Genomic DNA, 22,297 nt, shown 5'->3' on the forward strand with positions numbered 1-22,297 from the left:
ACAGCGTCCTCACAAAACCTTCCCTCAGGCAGTATCCTCACACCGGAGTGCCTCAGGGCCACCTGGAGGACAGAGTGTCAAACACACATGCCGGCCCCGCCGCCAGGGGGCGTCTGTCTCAGCAGGTGCCCGGCTAACAAGCTCCAGAGCCAGAACTACACCTGGAGAGCCCCAGCCTTGGCCAGTGAGGGGACACAGGTGTGCACGGGCCCGACAGACGGCCAGTCAAGTGCTCACGTTCTCTCACATGTGACACAGAAGGACAGACACTATACCCACATCAGCCGCTGGCCAGAGGTCTTTCACCACCGTCTCGATCCGTTTCACTACCTCTCTTCTCATGGCCGCTTCTTCAGGACAAGGGGACATGAAGTTATAAAAATCAATTATTTCCTCATGAAGTCTAGAAGACAAAAGAGAAAACATACTAGAGTTACAATTAAACTTAACCATACTTTCCCTCTGTTATTGGATCAGCATGACACCACCATATATTTCTGGCCACTGGCAATCCAGTTTCTCTCTTTCTCTGACAGTATGTAATGAAATGAAAACTCTGGCGGACCAATTACAAGTGTTGTTTAGCACCACAGATTGACACAGGTGAATTCTGTCAATACCACATACCAAAGCTGTCGACTGGCATTTTAAGACTTATCCAAAAGAATCATTTCTGTGGCTTCACATTCAGAAACAGAATTCCCCCCTGGAAGATGGCAGGCAGTCCTAGTTGGTGTGGTACAGTGAACAGTCACCCCGGCATGCCACCACAGCTCCAACGTGCTCTGTGCCCCGTGGACACCTCTGGCTCCCACACTAAAGAGCGTGCACATGTCTGGGACAGGGACACGTGACACAAGGAAGACACATGTCCTCAGAAGCCTGATGGTCAAGTCTCAGCAGTCAGGCTGCCCACCCACCTGCTGTGCAGGCCCCCCAACCTCATTTCACACACATGCCTACCCTGGAGGTAGAAAAGCCCCATTTAATGCAAGACCCAAATGTTCTCTCCTTAAGGAGACAAGATGGGCAACAACTTATTGCATGCAGGCAGAACACAGAGGGGCCTCGCTTCCTCTCCTAAGAGAGGTTCTCAGGGGAGGCGTAAGCTCCAAAAGCTGCCTTACATCTCTGCCTCTCAAGTCCCTGTGTCACGGTCAGTGAAAAAGCCGGGCCCCTGGGGGTGGCAACAGCTTGTGGAGTTAAGTTTCAGGGCCAAGGACCCACCCCAAAGACTCCTACAGGAAGGAAAGAGGGTCACCCTTGCTTACTTCCAGGGGTTAAAGGGAGGGCTGAGGGTGGGGCCAAATAATCCAATCCTAGGAATGGTAACAAATCAATGTCTGCTTCCACTCCAAGTTTGTTTAGAAAAGCAAACAAAGACAAAATAAAATTAGCTCAATAAAAATATAATAACAATGCTAGCTCAACAGCTAGCAAAATAGTCCACATAACAGCAGGCGATACTCAGCAGGGCCTATTAGTGTCAAGCTGCAAAGGTGAGGGGCATCATATTATCTTACACGTTATCTTACAGGGGCTCATTGAAGGCTCATTGCAACTTCTCAGCTGAAGTTCTGTCTCCCCAGAATTCCTGTGGAGGGACCATTCCTGACAGTGGCAGCGGGTCTAATGGCTAGAGGCCCCTGAGAGCACACACTGGGGTGTAACAGGAAAAACGGCCCCAACACCCGTCCACGGCATCTCTGCAGTATCAGCTACTTAGGCCATCACTGGAACCTCATGTGTGTCTACCATGTTTAATTAAAAAAAAAAAAAGCATGCTGCCAATTCAGTCAGCCAGGACCCAGTTCTCAGTAAATCCAAAGTAGAATGTCACACAACACTAAAATCAGTACATTTTCCAAACTATCAAACACCAAGATATTAAGGGTAAGGCTTCTATTATTTCAATGGGCCCTGAGCACCAACTACACACGAAGCATTTAATCGCATCCCTTCCAGCAGCTCAGCAGGCATGTCAAAGCCTGAGGTGTCACCTAAAGTCTCCTACCACCTGGCAATGTTGTTACAGGACTAGGTTCCTCTGGTTAGCAGGTTAAGGCCCCCAGCAAAGAGCCCCAGGCGGCCCTCGCCCTGTCAGCAGGACGTCACTGTGGAGAGCTGTCACCTTGGGTGAGCTGCTCCTGCACCGGGTAAGGACACAGGTCCTCCTGCCCCTCTTAGTTCTGTTCTGGTGCAACAGGAGTATAGAAATTTAGAAACAAAAAATACACAGGCCTAGAATGATCAACCAACTGGCCCAACGTCACGGAAGAAGGCGACCAACGCCATGTGCTGAAACGCTACCACATCCCAGATGGGACACACGGAATCACCTTGTCAACCGGATATTACAATTTGCCAACACGTCACGCAGGTCTGCACTTGTGGAGTGGAACGTACTATCAGTGTTCTCATAAGCTGGTGCCTCTGAAATCACGACAGAAGACAGTCCTCTTAGCTTCCCAGGACCCTGCCCTCCTCACCCTGACACACCAGGAAGGGACGAGCGTGAAGGGAGACAGCGCGGCCAGTCTGCAGACACCACCCGCTGCCTGGCCTGGGACGGGGTCAGTTTCCTCATGTCTCCCGACTGGCTCATGACATAAGAGGGGTCGCCACCATTCCCCCGCTGGTATTTTAGGAGGGGCCAGCAGGGGCCTTGCAGGCACAGCGTGACTCCGGGAACCACCCTAGGACCCAGGCGCTCTGGAGTGCGATGGCACCTTCGGCGCAGACACAGGAAGGTCTCAAAGCCAACATGGCTGCCTCCTCCTGCTGGGGCTCTCCATGGAAACCCTGATGCAGAAAGGCAGCACCAAGGGCTGGGTGAGGTCTGGGGGGCCAGGCAGGGAGGGGAGACCACCGTCCTGCCCAAGAGGAACAACACGATTAGAGCAACTCAACCAAAGCGTCAGGACGGGCGAGGGGGCGCCCACTCCCTGCCCACACCCGGCACTCACTCTTCCCCCACCCACCATGTTCTTCAGGCCGTGGCCATGTGGGGCTGGGCTGGTGGCCCACCGCCCCTCAGGAGGAACGTCAGTGTTTGCTCACGGCCGCATCCATCACATGTGCGGAGCGAATCCAATCAGGTTCTGACGCGCATTTTGCTTATGACCTTGTCATCTGAAAGCTACATTTCCTACAAAACCACATCAAAAATTAGCATTCCAAGAAAGAATATTTTACCCCTGTAGTGGCTACCTTGATTTGTTAGCTGAGCCCATTGAAATGGCCAGCTGTCCTTTTAGAAGTGGAAACAGTGCTAGATGAAAGTTTGGGTTACTTACTCAATGCTAACACTACAAGAAGTGTTAAGAAACTGCACATTCTGGTCACAATAGCCTTTCACAATTAGATGCCATCAGCCACATGTCCAGCCACCAGCATCAGATACAACTCAGATCGTTTTACTCGCCTGTTACGTCTGATACTGAACATACCCACACACTCAGTTCTCCAAACAGTTTCACAGAATGTCTTCATGAAAAGTTTTGATCATTTCTCCTCAAAAACAAAAATGAGGAAGTTTACTTTTCTCACATATCAAAACTTCAAAGGAATTCCACAGCTGACAAGATGTCTACAAAACACCGCACTAAGTTTCCTCACCCACAGACAATGTAGCCGTTGTCATCAGCGCTCAGTGCCAGCCACTAGCATGCAGTCTCCAAACCTTCCAAGGGCATTTCTAGGCTGTGACCATCACAGAAAAGTCTCTAAAATGAATCACAGAGGTGGTATCTCCAAAGCAGCAGGAAACTGCGACTGCATCACAGGAGGCCGTGGGGCGCTGTCCCAACCCTGCCTCAGGGTCCGAGGCCAACAGGCCACATGGACCCTCCTGTCCAGCAGCCTCAGGCGGAAGCTCCCGGGAGACTCCTCACAGGTTTCTTACGGGGGGCGTTCCCACAGCCCTTTGCCTTCCCCTTCCTCAGTCCTGAGCTCTGACCCATGGCTGTGGCTCTGAGAAGGACGTCCAGACCCTGATGGGATTGGATCACCATTACCCATTAGGTATGTTCTTTGCAGCCAAGCCTAACCTTGACAGAGCAGCCTAAAACCATCAAAGTTAGGTCTCCACCTTGTTCTACACTTGAAAATGTCACAGATTCGGGTTAAAAATTTTACCTGAAAACAATCAAATCAAACCTGAAGGACTTCCCAGACTCCAATTCCAAAACAAGAATCACAATACAAAGACTGACAGATCCAAATAATTACAAAGAAATTCTATCAAACAGCATGCTGAGTGCAAACCAACTGCAAAGCAAATGACAACAGTGCATGGCAGAAATAAACATGAAGCTGACACCGCAGAGAGTCGGCCTCTCACCAGGTATCGGGGAACGAGGTGTCCGCTCGGGAGAAGCTGGCAACTCGTCCAAAGGCTGAAAACGGCATGCCTCTCAGAGCCCCATCATTCTGGAAACCTGTGCTACGAATACGGACACATACCCAGGAACCTAGGCGTGCTCACTGCAGGCCTGCTGGTCATATGGTCCCACAAGACGGCACGCTGTCCCCGCATTCAGAGGAGAAAGATGTGAGCACTGCTCAGGGAAGATCTCATGACAGACTGTCGGTGTCAAGACAAAAGAAGACATGGTCCCACTTCCACAGGAAGCTTCAGCCGCACATGGACGTGAGTACACGGAAGGTCTAAACGGCTGTGCAGACGCGACCTGTCCAAACCAGCAGGAAGCCACGATCACAACAGGCTTCCCAGCCCCGACACTGGGATCAGCTGGGCAAGGGAGCCCTGCTGTCCACTCCACACACTGGGACCTGCTTGAATTTGTTTTACAAGAATGTACTCATCATTCAGATTTTAAAATGAAAAGGAAAAAAGATAAGTACACTTTCTAGACGAAGAACAAGACTGTACACAGAAGTCCACCCTTGAAAATGTTCATTACACCACTGCTTGCATGTAACATTTGGTAACAGCAAAACGTTATATACAACACAAAACAGTCCATTGTAGTTCCGGATGATGAGATTACTTGTGTTTTTTATATTCTTTTTGCTTGTGTGCATTTTTAATCTTAACAATGACTCTAGATTCCCTAATTAAAGAGAAAGCAAACAGAAGACGCCAGCAGTCAGGCCTGTAACCGATGCCAGGAGCCATCCCAGCTCACAGAAGGCAGCGAGCTTACACAGCACCACCCGCGCGTGGTGTGGGCTAACCAGGCCGGGCCCGACCACCACCACGACGAGGGACGCACGACAGGCCCATGCTGCCACAGGGAAGGGACAGACGAGGCCCAAGTGAACACAGCCGGGCGCCACAAAGAGGACTTCTGCGATGAGTGCAGCTAGAGACCCTGAAAGGTGGCCAGTGCAACTGAGGACCTCGGTGTTTCATCTCCTTAATTTAAATCTAAACAGTCACACGTGGCGAGTGGCAGTTCTGGCTGCTTCTTCTCTGCGACAGTGCAGTTCTGGCTGCTTCTTCCTTAACTAAACCCAAGACAGCTGAGCAACACCGAACTTACCAGAAGGTTGACGCACACATGCGTCACGTTTCTACAACACGGTTCTGGAGGTTTTCCAGAACTCAAGGAATGGGCTCCATCTCCTCTCCCAGACCGTCACTCCTTCCTTTCATCCTTGGAGGCACAAAAGCCCAGGAAGTAAGAAGTGGCTGCCCCAGGGCGCCAGGCCCAACTTGAGCCCCCCCACCCCGCACCATCCAGGGGGAGACCAAGTCAAGTGACGAAACACGCTTTCTAGTAGGTGCACACTCTTCTGTCCAAACTTTCTCTACAATAAATATTTTTAAATATTAGGGCTAAATGTGGACAAATAAGCCCAATGTCTGTCAAAACTAAGCATTACACTTCTTGGTAAAATTTAAACACATACTTACTGCTACAATTACAAAACTATGGTTTAATAGCTTAACAAGATGTTAGCAACAAAGGTGCCTGACTAGGGCATTTTCCAAGTAACTGAGGGAATTGTGGGACTGAGCAAAGCATGTTCCTCCTCCATGACCATTAAAATGCGCCTTTTCCTGAACATTTTAACATATCTGAAATCAGGATGCATTTTTCAATCAATGGCTGAGCGTCAGATCAGTTTAAAATTAAACGTTTTTCTTTCTTCATGGTACATTTCACATTGGTGCATCTTTTTAAGGTCAGTTATCTACAGGAAGTTATCAATATGAAATTTATATTTCTGACCCACAAAAACAACTATTTCAAATTTGCCAGTTTTGCAACCAATGGCACCTCAGACCCACCCACATATGGGAACAGAGATGTTGAGGAGGAAGAGGAGCGGCCGTGAGGCCCAGTGGGACTAGGCCTGCCCTGCTCTCTGCAGCTACTGGGCGCCAGTGAACCCTGCAAAGCTCCCTACAGCCAGACCTCAGCCTAAGCTGCGAGTGGGGTCCAGAGGTAAACGCAGGGGAGTGGAACTTCTGCTGCTGTGGTGGCAGCTTTAGCCTCTCTCGTCTTGGTTGTGTCATTAACGTGGGCAGGCACACAGGGGGTGGGGGAGGGATCTGCTGTCATGCGCTTAAAAGCAGCACTGCAAGCCTGGGATGTATGAATGCAGCTCGCTTCCCACGGCTTAACTGAGAGGACTAGCGATGGCTGCTGGCCCTTTCAGAGCAGGTCAGGTCAGGTGCACCTCAGAGATTCAACAGGGAAATCTCAGATTGATACCGTGTTTCCCCGGAAATAAGACCGGGTCTTATATTAAGTTTTGCTCCAAAAGACGCATTAGGGCTTATGTACAGGGGATGTCATCCCGAAAAATCATGCGAGGGCTTATTTTCCAGTTAGGTCTTATTTTCAGGGAAACACGGTACATTGCCAGCCTGGAGAAAGGCTTGACTGATTCATTTTCTGGTTATTTTGAGAAAGATAGAAATGGTGAGACCAGAGTTCAGTGAATTTTAGTTTTTATCATGAAACTGCCAGAGAACAGACTTCTGAAGCATTATTTTCTAATGTACTTTTAAAATAAATATTAGGAAATAAAGTTCTTTGAAAAACGAGACGGCATTTCTTGTCTACAATTGTTCTAAGAGTCCACACACATTCAAAAGGTAATGACTGACTTCTCGATTTTTTATACATTTCCCAATTTCTGCTTTTAGTACTAAGTATCAGAATCAGTGATGTTTTAGCACCTTAGTATCCGGCATATGGCTGCTGCAAATATTTATAAAACCCACCTCAATGAGCTATTTTAAAGAGTGAAAGATGGATCATTTGGTTAGAGAACTAAATTATCTAATTTCACAGCTAACGAAGCTACTGACGAGCACAGACGACCACTTCAGGGGATTATGTCTTATTTTAGAAACTGAGCTGGTGGGGTACAAGGTTCCCAACTGTCTAAATTGGAATCCAAGCCAGGGAGGCCTGGCTGGTCTGGAGGGGCGCGGGGAGAGAGGCGGCCCCAGCCTTCCGTGTCAGCGCCTCCCCCACGGGAGACGGGGTGTCCAGGCCCAGGAGGCAGAGCGGGCTCCTTCCCCTGCTCGCAGCCCCAGCACAATGTGGGTGTTGTTCCAAGGTGGCCTCTTCCCACTTGGCCATGGACAGGCAGGTGAGCTGCAGCAGGTAACGGACACAAACAAGGGGCCCGAAGCACAGACCACGGCATGTTTAAAAAAGGACAGCAGGAAGAAACGGGGCGAAGGACACACGCAGCAGGCTCTGGCTGCAGGCCGGCCTGCTCCCCTAGACTGTAAGTCTTGTGGGTGCTTCAGAGCAGAGGCGATCAGAGCTGCGACTGTAGTCGTTTTCTTAATGGTAAAGAGAAGCCAGGGGAGTGAATGCAGCCTCCTCCCTGGTGCTTGCAAGAGTCTCACCACCTGAACCCACTAAACACAACTGAGCTGCACTCTTAGTGTTAACATGGCCCAGCCTCCCTCCTCACTGAAATCCCAGAACCCCCCACACTGGGCCCCACAGTCCTGTCCCCACATTAACCAGGTGTGGCGTTTACCTTTCACCCCCCATAAATGCAGTCAATTCCAAATGCTTGGGGAAAACCAAGTTTTTCCGTTACGATGTAAAATGAAACAGAAAACACCAGAAACTGTCTTCAACTGTTAAGTTATTCTCTCCCTCTCCCCCTCTCTCCAAATCTTCTTAAAACCTTCCAAAGCTTTAAAAAGCCAGTGATTTCTCGGAAATTAGAAATCCCTCCCCTCAGCTCCACAAAGTTCACTGTCTGCTTTTTTGCCAAAAACGACGCCTTAGTGAAAATATTTGGAGTTCCCGACTAGACTCTAGTTTGAAGCATGCTGGACCAGAGCCCCCTCGCTGGTCTGGAGCAGACACAGGGCCGGGTCTGAGCTGGCAGCCGTCCCTCCTCAGTACCAGACAGGTGGGCTGCTACTGAGCAGGGACAAGTGCTGACACCCGTGAGGTGACGAGCCAGTCACTTCTCCCTCTTTAAAGTACTTATTTGCTGATACAGTTACTGAGCTGATTATAAATCATTCTTATTTATGTTTAATTACGTTACAAGACAATTGACAACTGCTTCAATTTTTCAGGAAACCGTGCATCAGGACTTCAAAGGTTTGTCAGATTTTTCACCTAAGTTCGAAAGCAAAAGGAAACTAACTGAAACTGCAAAGTCGAGACCTCATGTTTCCAGAGTGTTCCTTTCTGTTGTTAATGTGGGGGCTGCCAAGCCAGGGCTCCCCTCAGCCTGCTCTAGTCTGCTCCTCAGCTTCTCACTACACCTGGCAGAGACCTACCTGGGCACCTGTCTTTCTTCAGAGGAGCTTTGAACAAAGCTACATGTGCACATGATTCCACAAGTGTCAATGAAGAGTGAGGCCCTTGAAAGAAGCCGCTGCAAGGGGGGGGGGGGGGAGAGGCGCCTGACAGCTGAGCAACTGACAGGAGTGGGGGGCACCTCCTTGGAGGAGAAGCAGGCAGGAACTGGGCGAGAAGGGCACTGCTGCTGTGGGACAGACCAAGGCCAACCCAAGGTCCAAAGGCTCAGACCAAGGAGCATTCACAGAACAGCCAGGGAGGAAGGCGCTGCGGCTTTGCAATCATCACTGCAGTAACTACGGTCCATACAAATTCAGCTCTCGGCAAAAGTGACCTTCCTCTTCCCTCGCTTCAAGGCCCCTCCTTAGGGATCAATCACTTTGACTCCTGGTGCAGGGAGACGGCCCAGGGCCTTTCAGAACCTAGACTGAGACGACAGGGGAAATGACACTCTTCCACAGAGCAAACCCAAGCTCGCTGCAAATGACATGCTAAGGCCCTGGGGCCACCAGAGACCGGAGAACCCCAACAATCTTCTCTCCCCCTCAGAACAGAAAGCTCAGATACCAGAAGCTTATGATTAAGCCATGGCAACAGTATTTAATTGAATGCATTTCTTCTGAACCCACTACTAGAGAAGAAAAGATGTGCCAAGATGGTTTTCATAGAAAGAACTCTGGTGAGGCACCTGAGCTTCCCACAGACCAGGATGAAGTCCCCCCCGCCCCCAGCATTTCACAAACTGAGTGACACGCGGCTGTTCCAGAATCATTACCATGCCATTCTGCATTAGAACCCCAAGAACCACCCCCCGCCACAAGCACCTGCTGGAATAAACAGCAGAAGCACCCCACTTGCTTAGCACATCCGCAACCCATCATGGGGCACAAATGACCCACAGGCCTCCATCTCCTGACAGTGGGGCCCTCAGGAACCCACAAAGCAGTGGAGCTCTCAGCTGGGTGAGCTGCCGGGCACAAGAAGACCCTCTGCTGAGCCTTGGGCGCCGGCTCCCTCCTGGGCTGGCTCAAGCCGCCCACCACCCAGGTCTGCCTGGCCGCCACTGCACAATTACAGGCCACTGCAGGCCACTTCTAGGTGCTCAGAGGAAAGTCCAGGGTCCCCAGCCTTGCCTACTGCCTACTACTACTTCCCCAAAAATAAGACCTAGCCAGACAATCAGCTCTAATGCATCTTTTGGAGCAAAAATTAATATAAGACCCGGTCTTATAGTATAAAGACTCAGTCTTACATTGTAGTAAAATAAGACCCAATCTTATATTAATTTTTGCTCCAAAAGACGCAGTAGAGCTGATTGTCCGGCTAGGTCTTGTTTTCAGGGAAACATGGTAAGTGTTCACTAGACAGATGGTAACTGGCCAGGACCACACGACCAGAACTCAAACCCGGAGCTGTGCGCCCTCAAACTTGGTGTTCAGCCCCAGAGCTGGGAAGCCACACTTAGGTGACCCGACATACAGAAACATGCGGAAGCTCACTGTGGTCCCTTTATAGGAGTGAAGCTCTCTGATTATTAGGAAATCATGTACATCCACACATTTAAACACTGTTTTGAAGAGCTTTCCAATGACAGGAGGAACCACTTATCTAGAACTAGATTCAAACAAACAAATGCAAAATGATCCTTTTGCAACATATTTAAAGCAGCATTAAAAATAACAGAACGAAATATGCTCAAATGTTAGGAGAAAAATTATGGGTAGTTTCTTCTCTGTATTTTCCAGATTTCTTCCCTAAGTATGTTACAGCCTTTATAATCACAACGAAAAAACCAAGTTACCTCAGCTTTGCTGACTGACACTGCCTTCAGCTCCGAAGGTCCCAGGGCAGACCTCAGGGGCTGGCCTGACGTCTTCTTCACGAAGCTGGCCTCCTTCAGCCTTCACCTTCACAGCAAGGCCAAACCAGGAGAAAGGGCTTTCCCTGCTGCCTCTGTCTGTCGCAGCCCCCAGTGGGCCGCCCTCCTGGCCTCCTGGAGATCCTGGAATGACTCCTGTGACTGCTCAGCTCCGAGGGCCAGCCAGGCTAAAAGGCCCCTCTGCGCTAAAGCTCTGGTTCTAGAGCCACCCCAGGTCACTGGTTCAGGAAGCTACCCCACACTGCAACATAAAAGACAGGGCTCCTGAAGAAGCTCCTCTGCAGAGGCGGGACACTAAACCTAGAGATGTGTGTGAGGAAGGGACTGTCCTCCGAAGTCCCCCAGCTCTCCCGCCATGCCAGACCAGGTGCAGCCAACAGGCTTCCTCCTGTGCCAGCTCGCCTCCTGGGCACTGCTGCCGAGGGCGGCGCTGAGAATTCGGAAGCTGCAGGGAGACTTAAAAAGCCTTCAAACTCATTAGTGATACTATCGTATCAATGTTCTCAGGATTAGCTGCCATTTCCCGGCTGCTTGCTCTGTGCCGGCGCATGGAGCACGAGCAGATAAGCACCACTATCACGTCCCCGGCTGGCAGGTCACAGCTGCCTGGAGCCCAGGCAGCACCTCCTGCAGGTCTCTGCTCACAGCACCCTGGCGCCTCGTGTGCCGTCAGCTCCGCAGACCTCTGGCCCGACCCCACCTGCACCCACTTCACCTCCAGCACCTGAAGTTGCTCTTCCCCTCCAGCTGACGGACGTGACCACTGAGCAGCAGCGTGAGACTTGCACAGCCTCTCCCCAGTGCTGGAGCTGTGTCCTGATGGGACAAGTCGCCCCAAAGCCCCTCAGAGCAAGAAAGCGGGCGTGGAGCACCCCTGGGGGAGGGATACCTTGCAGATCACTGCCCCCCAGTGTGTCCAGTGCCGGTGGCCTGTGGACCTGAGCAGCCGGGTCTCCTCAGGCGGAAGCGGACGTGCCTCAGGTTTCTCCATTCACAGCCAGACACCCAGGACGTGTGGTGTGGAGGCGCTGAGGCAGAGAACCCTGTGCCTCAGGCACGCAGCAGGCTTCAGGGACTACGGCACCAAGTAACTCTCCTTTAGAAACGTGGCCACAACACACACAACAAAGACACGATGAGCGGAAGGGCTGGAGCCAGATGGAGGGTCCCGTGTGAGGACCACGGCCGGGGCTGCGGGAGAGCCAGGGGAGCACTGTCTGCCGAGTGCAGCACAGAAGGAACAAAGACGGCCCTCGCCTGTGGGCCCTGCTGGGTGACACACAGCCTGGATGAAGCCGGCAGGGATGGCGGCACACACAGAACGTGCAGATCTGAAGGGGTCCCCGGCAGCCCCGCTGCTGAGCAGGAAGTCTATGGAAACACAAGCCAAGACTAACCAACAGCAAACTGTGGTTTCCTGTGGGCTCAGGGCTGCCCCTGCTTCCCAGCTCCGAGATCCGGTAGGACCTCAGCTGCTCTGTGCCTCCATTTCCTCATGTGAAACACGAGGGAGGACGACAATGGTCCCCGCACCCCCACACGGCACTGTCATGAGCATGTAATGAGTCCGGACCAAGTGGTCAGACAGGGCCTGGCACTGAGTCAGAGCCCACTATACGCTGGTGATTGCAATTACAGAATGCAGCAAAAATGCTTACGTCATGCTGACAGACGAGATAACCCTGATCAGGAGATGGCAAGATACGTGGAGGGCCGTCTTAGTCGGCCTGGGCGGCTGGAACAGGACGCCACATGCGGGCGCCTTCCACAGCTGCACACACGTATCTCTCACAGCTCTGGAGCCTGAAGTCCAGGACCAGGGCCCCGGGAGGGCGGGTGTGGTGAGGGCGCCCCCTGGTTTGCACACGCCGTCTTCTCACCTGTCCTCACCTGGTAGAAAGAGCGCTTGGAAGCGCGCAGAAGGCACTAACACCCCCACTCACCTCCCAAAGGCCGAGCCCTAATGCCATCACACTGGGGTTGGCACTTCAACATAGGAATTTGGGGGGAGACAATTCAGTCCATAGCAAAGGCTAACATCTCTACCCTACATAGCAGCAAGCAGATCACTATGGTTTCATTAGAACTTTTACTGAGTTTTTTATTTTTTTTGCACTTAGCTACTTAAGATTTTTATGATCCTTTTTAGATTCTTCGTCTCAGCAGCGTTTCTTAGAAAGTAGTATTTCTATCTAAAGTTGAACATGACTTTCACTTTCAGGCACAATTAATAATTTAGTAAACTGTATTTAAAGCGAACATGAATTGTCAGGGAAGTACTTCTGTTGATCAGTCTGTGTGTCCGTCACACATGGGCCTAGGGAACTGGAACTCAACGTAATCGCTGTCGTCCTATTGTCACAGCCATTTGGATACTGCCCTCTTTGCGCTACAGGTCCAGTGGTTAAAGAGATGGTCTGTGGACCAGACCACCTGGCCGCCAGCGCCGGCTCTGCACCTACCGGCCACATGAGCCGGGGCTGGCCACGTCACCAAGGCTCACTTCCCCTTGGGCCTGGTGAGAGGACAACAGCTTCTCCCTGTCCTGGGAGGGCCGCAGGAGGCGCTGCATGAAAGGGTGGGGGCTCAGTCGGGCCAGTGACGCCCGATCATTACTGACAAGCGCTGAAGACCACTCGTTTGATGGCAGGAACGGCAAAGCTGGAGCACCTGCCTGCTGAGAGAAGCTTCAAGCGAGCAGTGGGCCTCTTCCCAACCACTGCCCTTTTAGTTCCCCCTAAAAGCCCATCCTAAAGGGCCTCCTTCACTCTTAACAATGTTCAAGCTTCAGTTCACGCCCACCGTTGCCCTGTGACAATCTCACAAGCTCCCATTCCTCGGAATCTGGTCTTGGTTCTCCGTTCTTCTTTCTACCCATCACGACTGTACTTAGGTGCGTACATCAGTCTCTCGTGAGTCAGTCTTTGCCAGAACCACCAGCTCTGCAGACAGACTCATCTGCCTTTTCCCACAACTTATACCAATACTTGAGTATTTCTTTGCGTGTCACAGGCCATGCCAGGTTGTCCTTGCGGGTATTTTTGGCCATCATTTCACAGTTGTCCTTCAATTCTCATACACCAGTTTGCTTACAGTTAGAGAATCGCCTATAACCAAGACGCTCTTCCCTGTGCTGCACCCTCTGTGCCAACTCACCATGTCCCTGCTCCGCGCTCCGACCAAGTGCCCGGGGAGCACTGGTGAAGTGCGTGGGCTTTCTCGTACCAGGCCTCCCACCCTTCTGGCCCAGGTCTTTTATTTACTGGTTGCACCTCAGGCCAGATGCTTACAGCTGCTCAGGCTTAACTTGTCTCTCTGTAAAATGAGTTACTCTCCAGAAGAAGACCTGGGAGAAGAGAAGGCAGGTCCAAAGCAGCCGCTGAACCAAGGAGGCAGGTGGGAGCCCTCCCGGGTCCTACTTTTGGTCTTTCAACTCTCTATCTTCAGACAAAACAGCAGCTCAGCAAATGCTCCATTTTGGGAATACTCCAACCTCTAAGAATCATTCCGATGGCAGGAGTCCTGCTCCCTCCACCGCAGTGCCCCTCCAGGCCAGTTCTGGAAGGCCTTGGAAAGCAGCAGGTTCAGTGTACCCCAGTAGCAGGACGGCTTCCTGCCCCTGGAATCCTCCCGCGTGTTCCCCTATCTTCTTCATTCAGCACTTGACTGTCCGAGTCCTGCAAGGAGGAGCTGGCACCGCCACCCCTCCCCACCACCACTGCACTGGGTCTCCACTGACACGTTTAAACCAGGTTTCCAGGGCGAAGCAGTTGCTGTCTTCCCTCCCCGTATCTTGGGGATGCCTCCTTCACTTAACGCTGCGTGGAGCTCCCGAACACGAGTGCCGGACTGACATTTCCAAGTGCAGCATCTTTTCCCGAATCACACCAGCCTGTCTCGGCGTTGGTTTTCTGTCTACGAGACAGGAGTAACATTACCCACCTCGTGAGCCTGCTGACAACCCAGAGAGGATCCGCAGGCAGAGGCGGGCCCCACAGAGCCCCACGCACGCTGAGCTGCTGCTGCGTGGCCAGGGCACTGCCAGACGATGTCACTAGGCAGGCGCACAGAACTGCCGGCACCTGGCACCAGCACCCGCACACGACACGCCGAGCCGGACACGTGCCAGGCTGCACACGGCTGTGAACCCAGCTTGTGCTTCACGGGTGACTGAAACAGCAGCCCTTTGAAAAGGATTTACACTACGAACTCAGAAACACTGTTTCTAGAGCTTTCCAGTGGTGACTTGCTCAGTAGCACAGCTTTTGCTCCTGTTTTGAGTCTGGATTTATTCAGGCAACAGTTAATCAAACGTTGTGTTCTGAATGAAGAGTCTAAAGTTATTTCAGTTCAATGCTGCCCAAACACAACGCTATTTGAATTTTCATTTTAATTCAGTGCAACTGAAATTCAGTTCCTCAGTTGCATTAGTCACATTTCAGTGGCACATGTGGCCAGTGGCTCCCGTTACAGGACCACACAGAACCAGAACTCTGCCGCCTTCACAGGACACGTACTGGACAGCGCTGCTCTATCTCAGCCTAATGGGCCTGGGTACCCACCTCTGTATTCTCCACTGCACACAGAACGTGCTAGAAGCTGCAAAGAGTTCAGAGAAATCACACAACATGCACTTCTATTACGTGCACAGAGCAACGAAAACATCCCGACCAACTTGAAACAAGCTCATACAGCAGCACACACACACCTGATAAAACACATCAGGAGTCCCCTTAAAGCTCTGGGGAGGTACAGTTCGTATTTAAAAACTGGAGAACACATTACTTGGGCATCGTTTAAGGTTTTAAAAATAGCAAAGAATGTCCTGATTCAAAGGGAGAGAGTGTTTCTGCAGCATCACGGCGCCGGCCTCCCCAGTGCCCGCGGCCTTTGGGTCTTCAGCAGTTTCTCTAGGAGGAAAGTTTCGGCCTGAGAGGGAAAGTTGTCTGTGTTTTCAAAAACCAGGCAAAGGCTTCTGCTGTCTAGTTGGCAACAAGAACCACATAATTTTTGGTTTCAATTTCCTCAGAGAGGAGAAAAGGAAAGCAAAGGCCTTTCTAATCCCTCACGTGACAATTCACACATGGCTCCAAGTTTCCTTTATTGAATATGTCCCTGCAAGGGGACATGACAGGCCCTGCTTCACAGGTGGGGAAACTGAGGCTCAGAAGTCAGCACCCACGATGAAACCCGCCAAACCCAGACCGTGACCCAGGCTCTGTGAGAGCACGCTGCAGGCTGGAGGAGCAAGCGCAGGCCCCATGCATGCCTCCAAAAGCTGGGGAACAGACGCCAAAGGCTCAAAGCAGAAAGCCTGCTTTTCCGTTGCCTTAGAGCCCTGCATCCTAGCCATTCCTTCAGATCCCAGGATTCCAGAAATATGACGATCGTCTGAAATCTCTTTCAAACATGGAAAGATATAAACCATCTACATCCACAAGTTATCACTTAAGAAATAAACTCCAATCAAAAGCCACAGAAGAGCCTTCTTCCAAATGGTTGTGCAGAATGGCTTATTTGGGAACTAGAAAGAACAGAAACCCACAATAAAATGGCATGCTGCTGATAATCAAAGGCACCCCCTGCAATGGGAAGGCCGGCGCTGATCTCATCTAGCCCACCTGTCAGTGTGGAGATGGACAAATCTCTGCACAGACCCCCCCAGTCCAGGACCAAGTTTAGCAGCTGCTGCCTCCTCCTGGATGCCAGCGCACACCTCCGAAGCCCAGGACACGAGTGAGCCAGTCACAGGACACTGAGCAGGTGCCCAGGCTTTCTAACTTTTTATGTTAAGTATTACTTTTTACTATAAAAGAGACCAGTTAAAACTAAGTGGGAATGCCTTTCAAATACAGGACAGAATTTTTTGAATATTTTGTTTTTGCCTTTGATATTGCAAGGCATAAAACTGCCTTAACCACACTCTTCAGGAAGACGGGCAGATAAATTGTGAAAGACTGAACTTTTCTGTATTTGAATAACTTCAGAGATGGCAATCAAATCTTTAGAAATTCTAAGACAGACAACAAGCTATCTTTAGCATGTGATTTATTTAAACTATGCAGAATTGCCCCCTCACTTGCTCATCTAAGCTGGCAGATCCCCTTCCTTCCTTCCTTTCCTTTCTTCCTTTCTCCCTCCCTCCCTCCCTCCCTCCCTCCCTCCGCCCCTCCTTCCCTCCTTTCCTTCTACCCTTCATCCATTCATCTATCCCACAGGTACTCAGAGGTAGCAGCTAGCATGTGCGTGGCTCTGAAAACGCAGGCTGAAACACGGCCCCTGAGGGGACGCAGGGGAACAGTGGTCAGTTCTGTAAGAGCAGCAGTATCCACAGAAAAGGACCAAGGGGGAACCACTGGGAGCAGCCCCCACTCCCATTACCCTGGACTGCAGGACACCTGAGGTGGGGTCTTCTGCAAAGCGAGCCCGGACTGCTGTGTACTTAGAACTGGATCCCAGAAGTGACTTGGGTGAGTCACCAGCCACCCTTCCACCTAGCACAGGACTGACACTGCAGCTGGCGCCGTAAGCGAGCTCACGCACAGGACTTGTTCATCATGGTTACCCTCATGCATTCATTCACATGGCTTTCTGCAAAACTTTTCTTAGACGGCACATTTTAGTCCACATGAGAGAGGCACAGGCAGGCATTCACAGCTATGGTCGCTTTGGTTGCCCAAGTTCACTGGTGACAAACATGTAGGGGACAGGACCAGCAGTCTGCAAGAGTTATCACAACAGGCCGGAGCCCGGTCGCGGCACAGAAGTTGGGAAAGAATACCACCAACGTCCGCGTCACCCATCTGCCCACGGCACGGGCTCTCCCTGCAGCAGGACATCTGCATGCAGATGCCAGGAAGCCCAAGATTCTCCACCTAATCCCTGGCACCGGTGACGAGGAGCCCGGCAGCACCCTGTGATCCCGCTGTAGTATTCCACGCCCTTAAGGGAGAGGTACTGGGGGGGGAGGAACCCAATTCCACAAGCCCTGAAAGCAGAGGGCTTCTTCCAGCCAGCGGAGACATGTCAGGAAGATGCAGGCAGCTCTGCAGCTTTGCAGACGGAGGGGCCCCAAGCCAAGGAATGCAGTGGCCTAAAGCAGCTGAGAGGCCCCAGCGGCCAGCCAGCAAAGAATGAGCGCTCAGTCCCACGACTCACTGCAAGGAGCTGAATTCTGCCCATCACAGGCGTGCGCCTGCAGAGGAGCCTGAGCCCAGCCCCGAGCAGAGCACAGAGCCAGCACCCTGACTTCGACCCGGCCTCCCCGACTTCTGACCCACAGACACTGTAAGACAGTAAGCAAGGGCTGTTGGACGGCGCTGACTGTGCTGCCATTTGTTACACAGCCGCAGAAAACCAGGGCAGCACGGAACTCTCAGGAGAAGACACCGACCTTGCAGTGCAAACCCCAAACTGTCCGAGATGCCCCGCGCCACCTCCCCCGGGAGGCACACTCGCACTGGGGCAGGTGGTCGGGCGTCTGTCTCGATCACCGTGACCATGGACAGTCTGAGCAGCTGCTCACCCTCCAGGTCCTTTCCGACTGGCCAGACCAGGGGCTCTCTTACCTCCGCTCTTTCCCTTTCGAAGCCCCAAGCGGAAGAGTTCTCAGTGGCCTTCCTCCATCCCTCCGGCTAAGCGGGCAGCCAGGGGCAGGTTCCAAAGAGCCAAAGGGTTAGCTGCCATGAGCCCAGCGGGCCCCGTGTTCATGCTCATCGGGCCACCTTCCTTCCCTGACCCAGGGCAGCGCCAGCACTCCACTTTACTCCTTCTGCTCCGTGCAAGGGCTGGGAGCAGCCAACCACGCACCCGCCCTTCCAGGCACAGGGCCGAGGGCAACCACGCCAGGCTCCTCCTCTAGGTAGAGAGGACAGGAAGTGACACGCTGAGGGCAGGACGGGGGGCGTGTACACCCCCACAGAAGCAGGCAAGGATGGGGGGCCAGCAAGAGAAACAAAGCGTTACCATGAGCATTACTGTTGAGGCCCCCACTACCGTGTTCCCCCGAAAATAAGACCGGGTCTTACATTAAGGTTTGCTCCAAAAGACCCATTAGGGCTTATGTTCAGGGGGTCATCCTGAAAAATCATGCGAGGGCTTATTTTCCAGCTAGGTCTTACTTTCAGGGAAACACAGTAGGTGGGTTAAAATGCAGACCTCCTGGCTGTTTCCCTGCCCACTCTTAGCCCCACACCACGTGGCCTCTGAGCTGAGTTCTAACAGGCAGGCAGCGGTGTCAGTGTGGGACCCTGGCAGAGAGGGCGAGCAGACCTCCAAGCCACAGCAGTGCCCTAGAGGCCTGCTGAGAATTTCAGGCTTTAGTCTTTAACCTAAGGGGGGCTGTGGGGTCCCATTACAGGGCTCCAATGGGGTGGGACCTGATCAAACCTGCTGGTAGATCACCGCATCGGGAAAGGCCCAGCACCTGGAGCTCCTGAGCAATCTCCACTAGAGGTAACATCAGTCTACGTGAGGGTGAGAGGATGAGGTAGAGAGAGATTACACAAGACAGTGATGAAAGACTAGACACACATGGAAGCGAGTGATGGGCCCTGGACAGACAGTGCTCACGTGTGCTGGGGGGGGAGGGGTGTCACTCTCCAAGGAGGCTCAGGTCTGGGTATCAGGATCCTGAGGTTGGGTCTCCCATGCCAACCCCTGCCCACATCCAAGCGAAGTGCCTGGCATGCAGTGGGCTCATTTACTAAGAAAAGCAACAGTCAGGGATGTACTGAGGCTGACTATAGCTGCAGGTGAGGAAACAGCACCCAGAGCCTGGCTGATTTGCACAAGGGAACGTCTGCCACTGCTAGAGGCTCATGAAAGGAAGAAGCGGGGCTCCAGACCGTCTGGGCCCCAAAACGCTCTGTAAGTGAGGACGACATACCTTCCTATCTTCCAAGTGCTAAGACACAGAGCCACTTCCAGTTACACGACTGGCTGGAAACCTGAAGGTCGCCCCCTAAGAGCTCTTAGGTATAATGTCACACATTATGAAACTGCTCCCACCACCTCTTCTCAGAAAGTTCTACAAGTAAGAGCTGGAAGGAGGGAGGGAAGAGGAGACGGGGCTCCTACTCGGTCTGATATGGTGCTCAGGCTTCAGGGAATCTAAGTTAATAATCCTTCCAAACCAGACCAGGTGAAGCACGTTGCAGAATACGCAGCTATTAATGTCTATGACACATGCTCTAAAGTGGTATCAACTTGTTTTCCAACATAATTCAAATGAGAATAAGCAGACCTATAAGAAAGAAAGTTCCTTTAAGAAGTAATACCAATATCTAACAATTAGGAAATTAGAAGAACGTTAATGTTTGTAACAACCCTAATACCCTGGGAAATCCTTAGGTGCCTTTTAAATGAGCAAGTAATTGTGCAAGAAAATTTTATGAGATACTGAAATGAAACCTGTGTACAAACACTTTATTTCTAGACGCTCAGAAAAGCAAAAGGACTGGGTAACAGTCACACCTGAGCAATTTTACCTGGGACAGCTCCATTCCCCACCCCAAACACAAACACGATTTTTAACCAGTCCTGGCCATCTGTAATTGCACTAAACTTAAACAAAACCTTTAATATCCTCTAGGCTGGTGTGAAAATACTTAAAATAAAGATGGCATCTTCCAAAGAAATAAGTATGTGCCGCAAACATTTTTTTTCTTTGCATGCTATTCTTTTTTTAAAAAAACTGCAGTTGATGCTTTTTATGTTAATTTCAGCACCAAATTAATTGTAACATACAAGCCCTCTCCCAAAAAAGTCACTTCTAAATTAACTGTTGGTTAAAATGTATCACAATCAAAAAACTAATCATCTTTTAAAAAGACTCTGCCAAAAATAAAAAGTTAACATTTACCCTCAATTTGATTCAAATTACTGGCAATACTAAATCGTCTGCAACTTAATTACAAAAAACGCCACGCCTATCCGCACGATCCGCACCCCACTTTGACAATGGGTCCCTAACATGTCTTGGGGGAGGAAAAGAGGGAAAGTATCAGATCTCCCTTTCCAGTCTCAAGAGGCAGAAAAGGGAAACATCTGCACAAGCCGGATTCAGCGGCCCCCTTCCCGCACTGTTAGACCACTCGTTTATAAAAGGAGTTTTTAAATAAAAATCTTTCAGTGGAGTCGGACCTTGGCCTCCAGCATCCATCCTTGAAATTAAAGGGGAGCCCAGACAGGGACGTTTGAGCGCCCGCGACGTCCACGGCGTGTCCGCGCACCCGGTGGGGCGGGAGACCCCACCCGGGGCGCCGCGCGCAGGACCCCCCCCCCCCGCCGCCGCCCGCGCGCACTCACCCCTGGATGCCCGGGCTGTACGCGCGACTCTTCCACGGCGTGCCGGGCCGCGGCGCCTGGGGCCCGGGGCCGCCCCCTCCGCTCAGCGCGGCCGCGCGGCTGCCTGACAGCAGGTAGTTGAGGCCGTAGGTGCTGGCCTTGTTCTCTCGTTTCCGGCGCCCCGGGTGGAACTGGTGCTGCGGCGGGGAGCCGGCGGGCGCGGGGCCGCGCGGCCCGGGGTGCCCGTTGGCCGAGCCGGGGGCGCTGGGCGGACCGTCGGTGAAGTGGAAGAAGGCGCCGCCGCGGCCGCCGCCCGCCCGGCCGAGAGAGGCGCTGCTCGAGGACGACGACGAGCAGCCGGGGCTCTCGGTACCCGACTCGGCGTTGGACGAGGACGACGACGACGACGACAGCGACGGCGACTTGTGCAGGCGCCGGGCACCCTCGGCCGCAGGCCCGAGCGCTGTCAGCAGCGCGGGCGGCAACGCGGCCGGGCCCGGTGCGGGCGGCGGGGGCGACGCGGCGGGCAGCGCGGGCCCTGCCAGGCCGCCGCCGCCCAGCCCTGCCGCCCCCGCCGCAGCCGCCGTGTCCAGAGCCGGCGAGTTGAGGCAGAAGTAGGACGCGAAGCCCGAGCCGCCGCGGCCCACGCCCTGCGAGGTCTCCCAGATCTGCATCCACAGGGCATTGGCCGGCCCCTTCTGCTCGGGCTGGATCCAGGCCACGCGCGGATCCATCCACGCGCCGCCCCGCGGGCCCGCGCGCCCGCCCCCCCGCGGCCCCGCCTCCGCCGCGCCCCGAGCCCGGCCGCGCCGCGCACGGACCGACGGACGGCCGGGCGGACGGGCCTGCGCTGCGGCTGCGGCCGGCTGGCGGCGGCAGCTCCCGTCGGGGTCCCGGCGCGGCGCGGGGCGGCCCTGCAGGCCGCGGCTCGGCTCCGGCCTGTTGGGCTGCTTCAGGCGGTGCGGGGCGGGCGCGGGCACCGCGGCGGCGTTCCACACGGGCCGCCGGGAGAGGCCATGGAAGAAGGGCGGGCGGCCGGGCCGAGGGGGCGGGCCCAGGCGCCGCGCGGCCCGGGACCCGCAGGAGGGCCGCCGCCGTGCGCCGGGCCCTCAGTCACGCTCCCGCCGCTGGCTCCGTGCTCCTGCAGCGGCGGCGGCGGCGAAAAGACACTCTCGGCGGCGACAGGGCGAGGGGGAAGGAGGGGGGCGCCGCCGCCTCCGCTCCAATGAGGGGCGGGGAGGGGGCGGGGCAGGTGCGGAGGAAGCGCGGCCTCTCTCGCCAGGGCCGGGCTCCAGTGCGCACGCGCAGCCGATTTCAAATCCTCACTAGACTCCGCCACCTTGGTTACCGCGCCTGCGCCCTGGGGCTC

At 53.2% G+C, this 22,297-nt stretch overlaps 1 protein-coding gene across 4 annotated transcripts in view; it reads right to left on the reverse strand.

The window, feature by feature from the left end:
• The window catches only part of TENT4A (terminal nucleotidyltransferase 4A), a 38,818-nt gene extending 17,038 nt beyond the window's left edge, over positions 1-21,780 (reverse strand). For 2 of the 4 annotated variants that reach the window (XM_074329104.1, XM_074329102.1), the window contains exons 1-2: positions 20,950-21,780; positions 280-403 (exon numbers count right to left, since the gene is read on the reverse strand). In XM_074329104.1, the coding sequence (XP_074185205.1) occupies positions 280-403; positions 20,950-21,662 (837 nt within the window). In that variant the 5' untranslated portion in view covers positions 21,663-21,780. The remainder of the gene's footprint in view (positions 1-279; positions 404-20,949) is intronic. The other 2 variants (XM_074329106.1, XM_074329105.1) reach the window with 2 other exon arrangements.
• Positions 21,781-22,297: the final 517 nt, after the last annotated feature.

This window comes from Rhinolophus sinicus, linkage group LG03 (assembly GCF_036562045.2).
Source record: "Rhinolophus sinicus isolate RSC01 linkage group LG03, ASM3656204v1, whole genome shotgun sequence".
Classification (NCBI taxonomy): domain Eukaryota; kingdom Metazoa; phylum Chordata; class Mammalia; order Chiroptera; family Rhinolophidae; genus Rhinolophus; species Rhinolophus sinicus.